The sequence below is a fragment of the Chiloscyllium plagiosum genome, unplaced genomic scaffold (assembly GCF_037043375.1).
Source record: "Chiloscyllium plagiosum isolate Xiang-an unplaced genomic scaffold, Cpla_swu_hap1 HiC_scaffold_18, whole genome shotgun sequence".
NCBI lineage: Eukaryota > Metazoa > Chordata > Chondrichthyes > Orectolobiformes > Hemiscylliidae > Chiloscyllium > Chiloscyllium plagiosum.
The window spans coordinates 52,462,452-52,475,049 of record NW_028270156.1 but is presented as its reverse complement, the minus strand read 5'-3'; the positions used below and the strand labels follow the sequence as shown (position 1 = coordinate 52,475,049).

The 12,598-nt window shown below is 36.6% G+C and overlaps 1 protein-coding gene across 5 annotated transcripts in view; it reads right to left on the bottom strand.

Moving 5' to 3' along the window:
- Positions 1–1,239: 1,239 nt before the first annotated feature.
- The window catches only part of LOC122557864 (synaptotagmin-7), a 688,014-nt gene continuing 676,655 nt past the window's right edge, over positions 1,240–12,598 (bottom strand). For all 5 annotated transcript variants that reach the window (XM_043706001.2, XM_043706003.2, XM_087996613.1 and 2 more), the window contains one exon: positions 1,240–11,715. In XM_043706001.2, the coding sequence (XP_043561936.1) occupies positions 11,611–11,715 (105 nt within the window). In that variant the 3' untranslated portion in view covers positions 1,240–11,610. The remainder of the gene's footprint in view (positions 11,716–12,598) is intronic.

Below are 12,598 nucleotides of genomic sequence, written 5' to 3'. Positions count from 1 at the left end.
AGTCATTTCAGTTATGCTTAAGGTCTTAATGTGGATATAGAAAGAAAACACATTCTTGAAAATATGTTGGTTATATTCAGTTAAGCAAGAATGAACCCAAGTCAGGGCAGTACCATTGAATTAAACAATAGATGATAGCAAATAGAGGAGTATAGTTTAATCAGTTGTGTCAATGTTGCATAAGAAGTATTAGGAAAAGAAAGGCAAATTCACCACAATCCAATTTTGACAATTACATTTACTTTTTTCTGGGACTTTCTCAAGGATGGACATAGTGGCTGAAATAGGACGACTGGAGAAGTGTAAATGTAGCCCTTTATAGAGGCAGGGCACACCTTGGGTTTGTGAAAAGGCATTTTATGCATAAAAAATGCAGAAACTCATTGTGGCTGCCACACTCGAAGGAATTGCCCAAAAATGTAGATATTTCTGAGTGCTTGTTCACACACACATTCAAGGATTTATGCTGCATGACTGATTTCTCAATCTATCAGTTCCACAATGAAATATTTACCAAATACTCATTTTGTTAGATAAATCCAATTGTATTTGCTTTGAAATGTTCTCTTACCTGTAGGAAATGAACACTTGAGATTGATTTAAATAATTTCAATATATTGGATTTTTTTACAAGAAAAAGACTGTTTGATCAATAGTGACATAATCAATGACTGATAACTTAGGAGGCATCCTGACAAAAAATAAACTTATGCCCATGCTGGATAACAGGTGAATTGGCATGGAGAGGAAAGGGTAGTGGTTAAGAATATGAGCTGGCATTTGGGGCTACAAAGGGCCATGAGAATGAGGGAGGTATAGATTGACATGGCGGAAGTGGGTAGATGGGCATGGGACTACATAAGAATCATGAGATACATGGAGAGTGAAGTGAGTGCAAGGATTTCATACTTAAAGCTATCTTTTCAAATCCTTTTTACTTTTAGCCACAGGGTAAACATAGCTCATTGTTGTCTCAGTCTGAGCAGTCTATGCTTTGAGTGGACTGCCCATCAATTTCTAAAATGTTAACCAAAACAAAAATCCAATTTTTACTAACTAAATGGTGTTATTTTCCAATTAATCATGTTTCATGATGTACATCAATCAACAAGGTAACTATGTTTTTTAATGTAATTTTCATTAAAGATACAGTTTGCATTATTTCCACTTTTGGATTTTGCAGTAGTTTTGATTTGAGAGATGGGCTTCATATAAAGAAAAATTCCATAGAGCAAGAAGTGCTTTCCTACTGTTTATTAATCATAACTAGGACTTTTTCCACAAAAAAGAGTAAAATTTCAAAATATATTATCTCAAAGAAATACTCTACCATATACATAATATAGATGAAGTCATCTCATACAAAATAATTTACCTTCATGAAATACATTAGCTACCAAACACAATAAAAATTACAATCTTTATCTATCAGCTTTTTTGAGGTACCATCTGCACGTTTAATCTGAAATGGGTCAGATTATTGGGGGAAAAGATAAAGAATGGTACAAGGAGACTGGATGACAACTGAAGTTCAAAGACATCATCTACAAAGACTGGCTGGAGACAGACACTATTTCCACAGCAACAGGTAGATGTGCTTCTGTATTCAAATATTGCTCGAACTATGAACAAATATTATTTCATTTATATTCTACTGCAGAATTTTTGAAAAAACATTGAGTGTTTGGAGCAATCAGAAGTCAACTAACAGAATAAAGCTCTGTTATTATCTAGATAAAGCACATCTGGCTTCAGCCAGTCTGAACTGGTTTTCTATCGATATACCACCACCACTTGGCAGCTAAACCTATGCATCATGAATATCCTATACAAAGTTGGCAAAATGTTACATTGCAATTTTGTGACAAAGAAGCCATAGCAGTCTCTAATTCATCTTACCCAAGAGCGTCAAATCGCCCGGTCCTTTTTTTTTAAAGGACCAAAAAATGCAATAAATTCAGGACTGCATTACCTTGCATTAAGATTAAACAGTCTGTACAGAGTTGTAAAAACCTAACCATATATTCATTTATATGAAAACTTCAATTACAGCCAAACTAGCATTCAATGTAAACATAAAATAAATCTGGTTTCTGCTGTCCTGACCCTGATCACAAGGGATAGGATATTTGCCAAGATTTTTCATCCACCAAGACTAAGGCTTATGTTTAAAGCTGTGATTCCATTTTTGTTGGCTTTCATCATCTAATTTCAAAACTACCACAAACTACCACATATATTTCTCCATCCTCCCCATACATACAAATAAACCATGCTCCTCTCTTCAGGGTGTTTTGAGTACCTATTGTGTTGTAGTCAGCAAACATATCTTTTCTGCTTTTTTTTTAAACTTCCCCTCAATTATTTGAAAGATCTTTGCAAGCATTTCCATGAATACAGCAAGAATTTATGTACTAAAGATCTTATTTGCTCCCTGGTTTAATGTCATGGTCATGCTCATGATTGAAAACTATAAAGGGATCTCAGGGCAGAATCTTCAATCCTTGCAGCTGGTGAGAAAGGGAAATTATTGGTTGGTCCTGGAGAGATACTCAACCTCTTCTTGCTACCTTTCTAATCAACTTCTGTGTAAGAAGATCCACTGGGGACTTTCTCAACCTGCCACTAATTAAGCCCTTAGATAATTAATTCATGGCCATTAAAAGATCTCAACTCACCACTTCCCTCATTGCCAGCCTTCCTAGCAATTGAGAAAAGTGTGGCTAGTTGCCTACTTGGGAAACCTGAGAGCCATCAGAGGTATGGATAATGTGCGGCGGGGGGGGGGAGCATTTGAACGTTAACCCCAACCCTTGCCTCAGACCTCCCTCTCTCTATAATTTCCACTCTATGACAGTAAGATAAGGAACACATGTTCTTGCTACTGAATTCCCTCAAAAGTAGGTCTAACCAGTCTCTATGACAGAGAGGCCTCTGCTCTTTGGATTAAATGGAAGTATATGAAGACTCAGGATGCCAGTTTTGAGCATTATTGTAGGCCAAGAAATCTGCCTATGAGCTGTCAGAGCATAATGAACTGATTAATGCAGCTTTGGCTCTAATGCTGATGTAACTTGACCCATTCCTAACATACCCTGCCACACTTTGACATTCAAAAATTCTGGCCCCAGTCTTCAAAAGATATTAATTTCAGGAATTTGTAGAGAAATAGTACTCTGTAGCTGGTTGCTATGATGCCCAAAATATTGTGCTTGTGTGATCTCTACCATCTTGTTTTTGCAATCCTATTTTAAAAAGATGGTTTCCCTCTATGTACAATCATTTAGTGTATTTTAAATTTCTATTTTTTGCCAGCTACTCTTCTTCGTAATATAAGCTTTAACTGGTTTTCCCAGGTCCTAAATTTCAACCTGACTCTTAGAGTCAGAGAGAGGTACAGAACCAGTCACTTAATGAAGTGTGCATATCTGCCTCACACATATATTTCTTAGAGAAGAATTGTTTTTGGAGACTTACTTTACTCTTCCATTTGCTTTCTAACTATAGGCTAGAAGGTTCCATTGCTTGAAGTTCAGCCAATTTAAATCAAACAGCCATGCCTATTCAGTTGAAGCAATAGCGTGAAATGTATTTTTGAAGGAATTTAATTAAAGTCTGGCATTTAATTTTTAAAAAAAGTTTGAGATTAATTCCCCTATTACAAGCTGGGTCTGTAGTATATGTTGGGAGTTTATCCCAAATTTCATGTGTAATTATGACTCTGAAGCCATTATGCTGAATGTTTGGTTTGACCTTTTTCCGTTTGGGGGAAGGATCAGAGCACACTGGGTTTTCGGCATCATTATTGAAATTTCCCCAAAGTTGGAACAAAATGGAGCAGCAGTTCAAGTGAGCCAATCTTAGCAGCATCAACTGAGATAGAATAGTTAAACAGTGTTCCAGTGGGTGGCCTGAACAAAACTCTGTACATTTAGCCTAATCTTTGAACATTGTAGACAACCTAAACAAACAGTTCAATTGTTTTGATATCATTCCTAGATAAAACCACAAAAAGGGCTACTAATCTGCAAAATTACAATATCTGGCTTGTACAGTCTATGTTGACTAAACCATGGATCTGTCCTTGCACAGCAGAATAAAATGTCACCTATGAAACTAGGGGGTTGCACAAGTAGCAATGGCACACCAACGAAATACCCTTGTAAGATAAAATCACACTGTGCACCTCCTAAAATAGTGGCCAAGAAAATTTCACACACAAGGTAATGCATTTATATAGTAAAAAATCACATAGCACCATTTCATGGTGTTGAAGCCTTCAATTATATTTCAACCTTTAAATGATTTATTATGCATATATTTTGCACACATTATGAAGTAATTTGGCAGACAAACATATGGAGTATCACACCTGAGAACTGATAAACTGGCCTTCCACTTCTGTGATATAATTTGGATTACCTCTCCATCTGAGTGGGCCCTGCTTCTCTCTGGGCTACCTCTCTTGTTTGAGAACAGAGTTACATAATCTTTTTAAAAAGTGTCTCTTTTTGACTATAGCATCGTTTTAGACAGATTCCCTAACCAACGTGGCTCCGAGCACCTACCACTTTGAAGTAATTCTTTACCTCCCTTTCCAATTTATCACTTTATGGACATCAGAAGGATTGTAGGCAGTTGGAAGGAAGACTAATTTGTTCTAGGCTACAATGTTGATCTCTCAACCAACTGACTTTCAAGTAGCTTACTCAAATAAGTAGCTTCAATCTATAACCGACCCAATACCCATAAGCAGTGCAACTAACTGCTATTATGTGCAACCCTGAGCTAAAATTATTTACTCAGGCATTATAGAAATATTTTCTGCAAAGTGAATTGGTGAACTGTATTGTCCCAGTAAGCAAATACATGGCTCAATATATTACTGAGCTGCAAACTGGGACATTTCTGGGTATAATCCATCATTTGTGCCAAGGGGCAGCGTATTGGCTCAGTGGTTAGCACTGCTGCCTCACAGCCCCAGGGACCGCCTTGGGCAACTGCTTGTGTGGAGTTTGCACATTCTCCCCGTGTCTGCGTGGGTTTCTTCCGGATGCTCTAGTTGCCTCCCACAGTCCAAAGATGTGCAGGTTAAGTGAATTGGCCATACTAAATTGCCCGTAGTGTTAGGTGCATTAGTTAGGAGAATGGGTCTGGGTGGGTTGCTCTTCGGAGGGTCGATGTGGACTTGTTGGGCAGAAGGGCCTGTTTCCACACTGTAGGTAATCTAATCTAATCAAATCATATCGGCTGTGGCTCAGTGGTAACATTGTCATGGAGGGAGTATTGCACTGTTGAAGCCACTGTCATTCAGACAGGCTGTTAAACTGAGGCTCCTCCTGCCCTCTCAAGTGGAGGCAAAAGATCCTACAGCAGTACTCAAAGAGTCAGGGGACTTCTCCTGATGTCCTGGTCAACATTGATATCAGAAATAAAGGATGTCATCACTTGTTTTGATGTTGTTTCTAGGAATATTTTATATACTATTTGGCTGTTGCCTTCTAATTTTACAACAGCAACTGCTTTGCAATGTCCTGACATCATGAAAGGTGCTATATAGATGTATTCCTGGGCTACAGGGGCGTTATTATTCAGAACTGCACAGAATTAACTGCATTAATACAGGCCATTTGGCGCAAGTGGTCTATGCTGGTGTTTGTATTCCACAATAGCCTCTACCCTACTTTAGCAACTTCTAACAGCATAACATTCTATTCCTTTTTTGCCTTTCATCTATACTTCACTTTCAATTAATTGTTCTGTGGACTTTTTTTTGCCCAGGGAGGATGGGAGAAAAGTTAGCACTTGAAAATTATTTTCAAATTTACATAATTTTCCTTTCAATTGACCACCATTTTTTTAACCTTCAGAAATTAACCATTCAATGTCTTGATTAAAAAGACAAAAATTTCAAATGCCAGCAACTATATCAGGGCACGATCATCCTTACAAGCTGCAAATTGTACTGATTTTTGCACGAGGACAGTTTAAGTAATGTGGATGTATCAACGGTAATTATTGATAAATTAAATCACACGTACATCCAATTATGTCAAGCCCATTTTGAAACACTAAGAGGACTGGGAGCAAGTTAAAGTGATGAGGGGAAATATTTAGTTGACAGCTTAGTAGCAATATTTAACTTTTCCCCATTTAGACGATCATTGTCATCTGTCTTAAAAGTATTCTATACCAAATAAATCCTGTCCAATCCTGTTGACTCACTATGATTAGTATATTAGTGAAGATTGCTGTATGTCACCGAAATGTTTTTATTAACTCATTCAGAAGATGTTGGGTTCACTGCCTAGACCAGCATTTTTACCAATCCCTAATTGCCCTTAATAAAGGTAATGGCATGCTCTCTTGAACTGTTGCAGTCCATTTGGCAGATAAGAGCTTAACATTGAAACTAATGTATCAATTGAAATAGATGGTTTGTTTTTCTATTCCTACAGCTGTAGTTTTATATTACATATTTGTACATATATTAAACTTACACTGACTAAATTTACCACCAACATCAAGAAACATTCAAATTTTAATTCTGCTGCCACTTCGTACTTGTTGGAGGAATGATTTGAGGGCCAATTTCTTAAACCACAGATTTACATTCAATTGGGATTTTATAGAATGGTGGTGTAGCAACAGTACTGTCCCAGCTGACACCAGCAAACTCAGCCTATCTAAAGAATCCTGACACCAACTGATCAAAATGCTCCATTGTCAAGGCACACTGACATTAGTCCACTGAACAACTGAGGAAATATTTCATTCACAAAGTTGGAAAAGATAAAGTTTAAAAATATAACTGACCATCCTCAAAATATTTGATCAAATGAAGTTGTCACAGAGCTTCAGCCAAAGAAAGTCACTTGACTCCTAGTAAGTCATTAGGAAGATTTCAGAGGACAATGAAAATTTATATCATCCTTCCCTTACATTAATCTTGATTCATGAGATGATACAAAAAAAATGAACAACCAAATGAAAAAATGTTTTAAAATGACAAGGCTTGATTAAGATTGATGTACCTAGAATATATTGATTTTCCTGAAAAGGCATGGGATTTCCATGGGGTAAAAATTTTGAGAGTGGGGGGAGAGCCAACAATATACACTATTAAAAAGTAACTAAAAACGTCTCAAATCAACAGAATAGAAAAATATATATTCCCCAACACAGCAGCAGTTTTCTGGAATGGAGCTAATTACATTCCATGACAGCTTGCATTGATTAGCACCTTTACAATGAGAGTTGGATGAATTTTTGACTAGGAATAGGATTTGATGGTTAAGTAGTCACCATAGATGATCAAATGCAGTATAGAAAGACAGTGGTTCTAGTCACATTGTGATCATGGGAATGTTGTCTTTGAAAATTGATCAGGGTCAGAATATTGTTACAGATTTCTCTGTAGACATTTTGTCCATTTTGAGCAAGTTGTTTTTTTAAAATATGTTGGAATGAGCCCATACTGAGAAATTTCTGTTCTAAGAAATGGATCAATTGGTTGGACTTCTGCACTTGTGCATAATTTTATGTTCTTCATCTTAGTACAAGCACTTGAGCTCATCCTTTTCAGTCTTACTACAATTTAAAATAGTATTTTTGTCTGGTTTACAAAATAGATCTGCGACTATGATTAAAGACAATTACATTTTGATTGTTTTCAAAGTACATTTAACAATAATGTGACAACTTAAAAACTTGCAGATATATCGATGAATGATTAAGTGACTCAAATCTACCCAAATCATCATTCCTGATTTTTGATATAGCCTGTCAATCTTCAAAATATGAAGTTATCAGGAGATATGAAATGTTCGGTCAAGGTTAACCTTTGATTTGATGCCAAAATAGCCTGAAGAGTAACTCTTAATTATTGTTACAGTATAACTTCACTACATGGATTATTGTTGACAGGGCATTACAGACCTATAGTCATTGTTGGCACATTACAAAAGCAGCATTGGAGATGAGGCCAATAAAAACTATTCCAGATTTAGATAAGGAATGAGATAGGAAAGGTTTTAAAAAATTCCAAATCCCTGACAGAAGATAATTGAAGAGGAATCATATTGGCTTAATTGAGTGAAATCTCTTTTAATTCATTCACAGGACAAGACATCACCAGCTAGGCCAGCATTTATTGCTGTGGGTCTAAAGTCATATATAGGCCAGACCAGGTTTGCTTCCTAAAGGACATTAGCAAACCAGATGGCTTTTCTGACAGTCGACAATGGTTTCATGTCATCATTAAACTCTTAATTCTAGATTTTAATTGAATTCAAATTCCACCATCTGCTCTGGCAGGATTCTAACCTGGGTCTCCAGAAGTAGTTTAGTGAAAGGATGGATCATAAATATAAATCTGTGAAAAAAGCATTTGAAACAGATAGGACAGGGATTTCCACACAAAGAATAATAAATGTTTGGATCAATCTAGTGGGTAAATAGTAGGGATACATACTTTGAGATTTTTAAGATCTATTTTGTTTCATAACCTTTTTAATGCTTTGTATACTTCAATAAGGTTTTGCTTTATCTTTGCTAGGATACAGTGGACTAATATTTTTGTGCGGTTCACCTTTATCCCTGTACGTTGAATTATTCTGGTTGCTTTTCTCATTCTTTTTGGCAAACTGAATGACTCAAACATTGGACAAGATAGAGAGATCTATAACTATAATACCAAATAGATGAGTTTTTCTAGTTCTGTATGAACTTTCTATATTCTTTCTTACAGCTTCCCAGAATATTGGTTAATATTCATTGATCAATATATACTTTTGTTTCCCTCCCCAGAATGCTGCTGGGTTGGCCTGGATCAAATGTGGCTAGAAGTGAAGACCAGTGATACAATTAGAATCTATCCAGCAGATGTGTTAGCTTCAAGCTACTTGGTCCATTTCCCTCTGTCTTAAACAGAGCATGAGAACACAAAAAGCTATATTACACTGAATTATAAGCTAACCAACTGCTTCAGTTGGGAACTGATGCTGTGAAAATCAGGACACATGGTCAGCTTTCTGCATTTTAGTAAAGTCTATTTATAAACATAGAATCTAATACATATCTTGAAATGGCATACTAAAAAATGTAAGATTGCTAATTGGGATTTTGATAGTGTTAACCTGTATTGAAGACCCTTATAACGAATTGGAGATACTTTTTGATACTTTAATAGATTGAGGTGGCCAACATCACATTTAAAGCCCCCCCCCCCCCCAAAGCAAAGTGAGAACTAATATTGTGAACTTAGCAAGAATGTTTTCTGCATGTCTACTCCTTATCTAGAAAATCACATAGTAGGAGTTGATACCAATACATCTCATGAATCTTCTGACCGTTAAATTGAATAGACAGATAGTTTAGTTTATATGCTTGCAATGTCCCCATATTCAATAGATGAGATCCCATCTCAGAAATGTGCAAATAGGAAATCAGCATAAGGAAAATGAGTAATGCAAAGAGTTAAATGTTGGTTCTTCTTCATGGTCCTGGGTTGAAATAGAGATAAATTGGAAGTCTCCCTAATCTGCTTGCTTAAGTGTCCAACGTGAAGTGAGTTTAGGCAATTTCTATCTTATTGGCATGGGATGACAGCACAAACTCTGTATAATATGGGGCATCAAAATGGCAATCTCATAGAAAGTCCACAAAAAGGAGCATACCAATGTGATTCCACAAATTATGGATAATTATTTTGCCCACAGTTTAGGGTGTTCTTCTAAGGTTGTTGTCCACACACATTTACTTGCAGTCTAACAATACTGTAGCCAACTAGTACCTTCATGACACAAGACGGTTGATTTCCAAAATGAAAAGATTTCCATTCCTCAGCACTAAAATACTTACGTTAAGGAAAACAAAATTCACATAAAGTGGAAAATGGAGATAATCTTTACCTTAGACTTCAGGCTGATTGAAAAAGGTGGTGTGTAAGCAGGTCTGCAGCAGTACCTAAGGGACTCTAACTTGTCCTCTGCCTGACATCACCCTATAATAGCATGGCTTATATTGAGAACACAATGCCTGAGAAACTGTAGGTGTGACCCCATGTCTTATCACCTTATTTAATTCTCCAGTCTTGACTTTTATTGTGCTGTTCTGTTGTCTAGGGTAAATTGTCTCTCTAGATAAATTGCAATTAACCACTAACTGTCACAATAAAGATGCAATACTAGATTTCAGAATCTTATACAAGTTTCACATTCCCTTAGTTGTAAAATCAGAGCTCAATCTGAATTTATCAATAAAACTAAAACTTGTGGATCCTGAAAATCTGAAACAAAACAGAGAACTCTAGAGAAACTCAGCAGATCTGGCAGCACTTGTAGAGAGAGTTAACACTGACGAAAGGTCACTGGACTCAAAACATTCACTGTTTTTATGCTACGTATGCTACCAGACCTGCTGTCTCTCTCTCTCTCTAGAGCAATTTGTTTTCTTTCTAAACTACCACAATTAATCTGACTGCGAGAAGTTCATTTAGCAACACATATGAAATGAAACAAGGAAATTCCTTTATCAAGGACTCTGGATGCCTATTCAATGCCATTAAAACCTCCACTCCAATTAAACTGTGTCAAATATGCCAACTTCAGATATATGGTTTACCACACAACAATATTTTACATGTACCTGACCATAATGCAAAACTACACAGGACTTGCATGGAATTTATCTACAGTGTTACTGTACAGGACTTCTAGAAATTTGACAGTATTTTACATTTGCTGTCAATTTTATTTTGAAATTCCAGGCCAATACTGTATGTAACACTATAGGATTTTCTACATGGAAATCCTTTGGGATTTTTGCTTGTTGCGGTATAGTTCTGTAAGCCCTGGATAAAGAAGAGCTAAGTTAAAATACTGACTAAACCAGACACTGTCCACTTAAAAACCACCTCTAAAAATCCAAAATCCATTAACATCTTATTTGTCATAACCAAACTGTGCATTTTAAAAAGTGCAGAGAAAATCACCCACACATTAAGGGCATGGCTGAGTACTTACATTGTGTGCACAAAAACACACTTTCTATAATTACAGACACACAAACACAGACAGATTTTAAGTTCCTGCTTTTTCATTTTTCCCTCCCACTCATCATGTTGACTCAGATAAGTAAAATGGGTATCTTTACAACTGCTAGCATCTACACCTGCGCCAGAATACTACAAATGTTAGCTCATTCCAGAAAAAGATACAAGTTTTTTTTTCGATGCAGCAACTTCCTTTACCACTGGAAGAACGGTTTGCTTTTTTTTTGTCACATGAAATAAAAACTAAAATCTACGCCACGTGACAACTGGCCACAGACTCCTCAGACACAGAGAATGAATTGTGCCGCTACCAAATTATGTGGGAATTTAAGAGGGGAGGGAAGGAATGTTGAAGCACTGGGTGGATATGACCTCTTGGCTTAAAAAAATGTTGCTGGCAGCTCAATGCTATTCAGTCCATGGCATATGGATTGGCTGCTGGGCTCCCAGAGTGTTGACTGAGTGATCCATGATTTCAGTCCTCGTGCTTCATTGTGCATACTTAAAATGTCAAGGTTAATTGGATGTTTTCCCCTCTCTTTTGGTTTGGTGAATAATCATGCCTTGAGCTGGTGCCACTGAGCCACAGCATGTCGTGGCCGCCCAATCATATCTTTCCAATGCTTGACTTCTCCAGGCCCACTCTTCCAAGACAAGTATATCTAAGAAGAGAAAATAATATGCATCAAGTTGACACTGTTAAACGGCAAGTACATTGTTTATGTTTTTAATTTGATCCCCATTTTCTGACAATGTAGATAAATATCTGCACAAACTACATTCCTTCTAAGTAAGGAAAGAGTTGGGCAAACACAATTGACGTTTTTTGATTAGAGGAAGTGCCAGTGGTATTTAGTGTCTGTTACAGATTCTGTTAAGCTGCCCTCTACTACAGAAATACAAGGCAAATGGTCAATTTCTATGACAAATACTTTCAAAGGCAGCTATTCACACTCAATGTGTTCACTTTGTGGAGAGAAAGCATTACTGAATTCTAAACCTTTACAAAATATGTTGTACTCAGGAATTAATAACAAAGTTGTTAATGTGAGAAATATGACAAATGTGATCATTGAAAATTTAATCAATAATATGCACTGTTAGTCCATTGGGTGGATTGGTAGTCAGCGTTGGACCAAATTTGGGGTCGGACCTTATGCAGTTATATTTGAAAATATAAAAAGGTTCCAAAGAGGAGTCTTTGAACTTAAAATGTTAATTTTGTTTCTCTTTCCAGGAATATTACAAGACCTGCCGAGTGGCTCCAGCATTTTCAGTTGTAATTTGAGATTTCCAACATCTGTAGTATTTTGAGTGTTTAATTCACTGTTACTTATCCATTTTAATCTTTTGGCTTGCTCACCTTCATTGCTTCTGTTTCCTTACTAATGCTTGATAGTTTCTGCCAAAACTCAGTTTCACAGCCACATCTCCATCCTCCGTGACTCTCTCTGGCTCCGTCGTACACAAAGTGGATACCAACTGAAATTCTACCCATTCATGTTTTGAATCCATCCAGGATTACAAATTCCTCTGAGATGTATA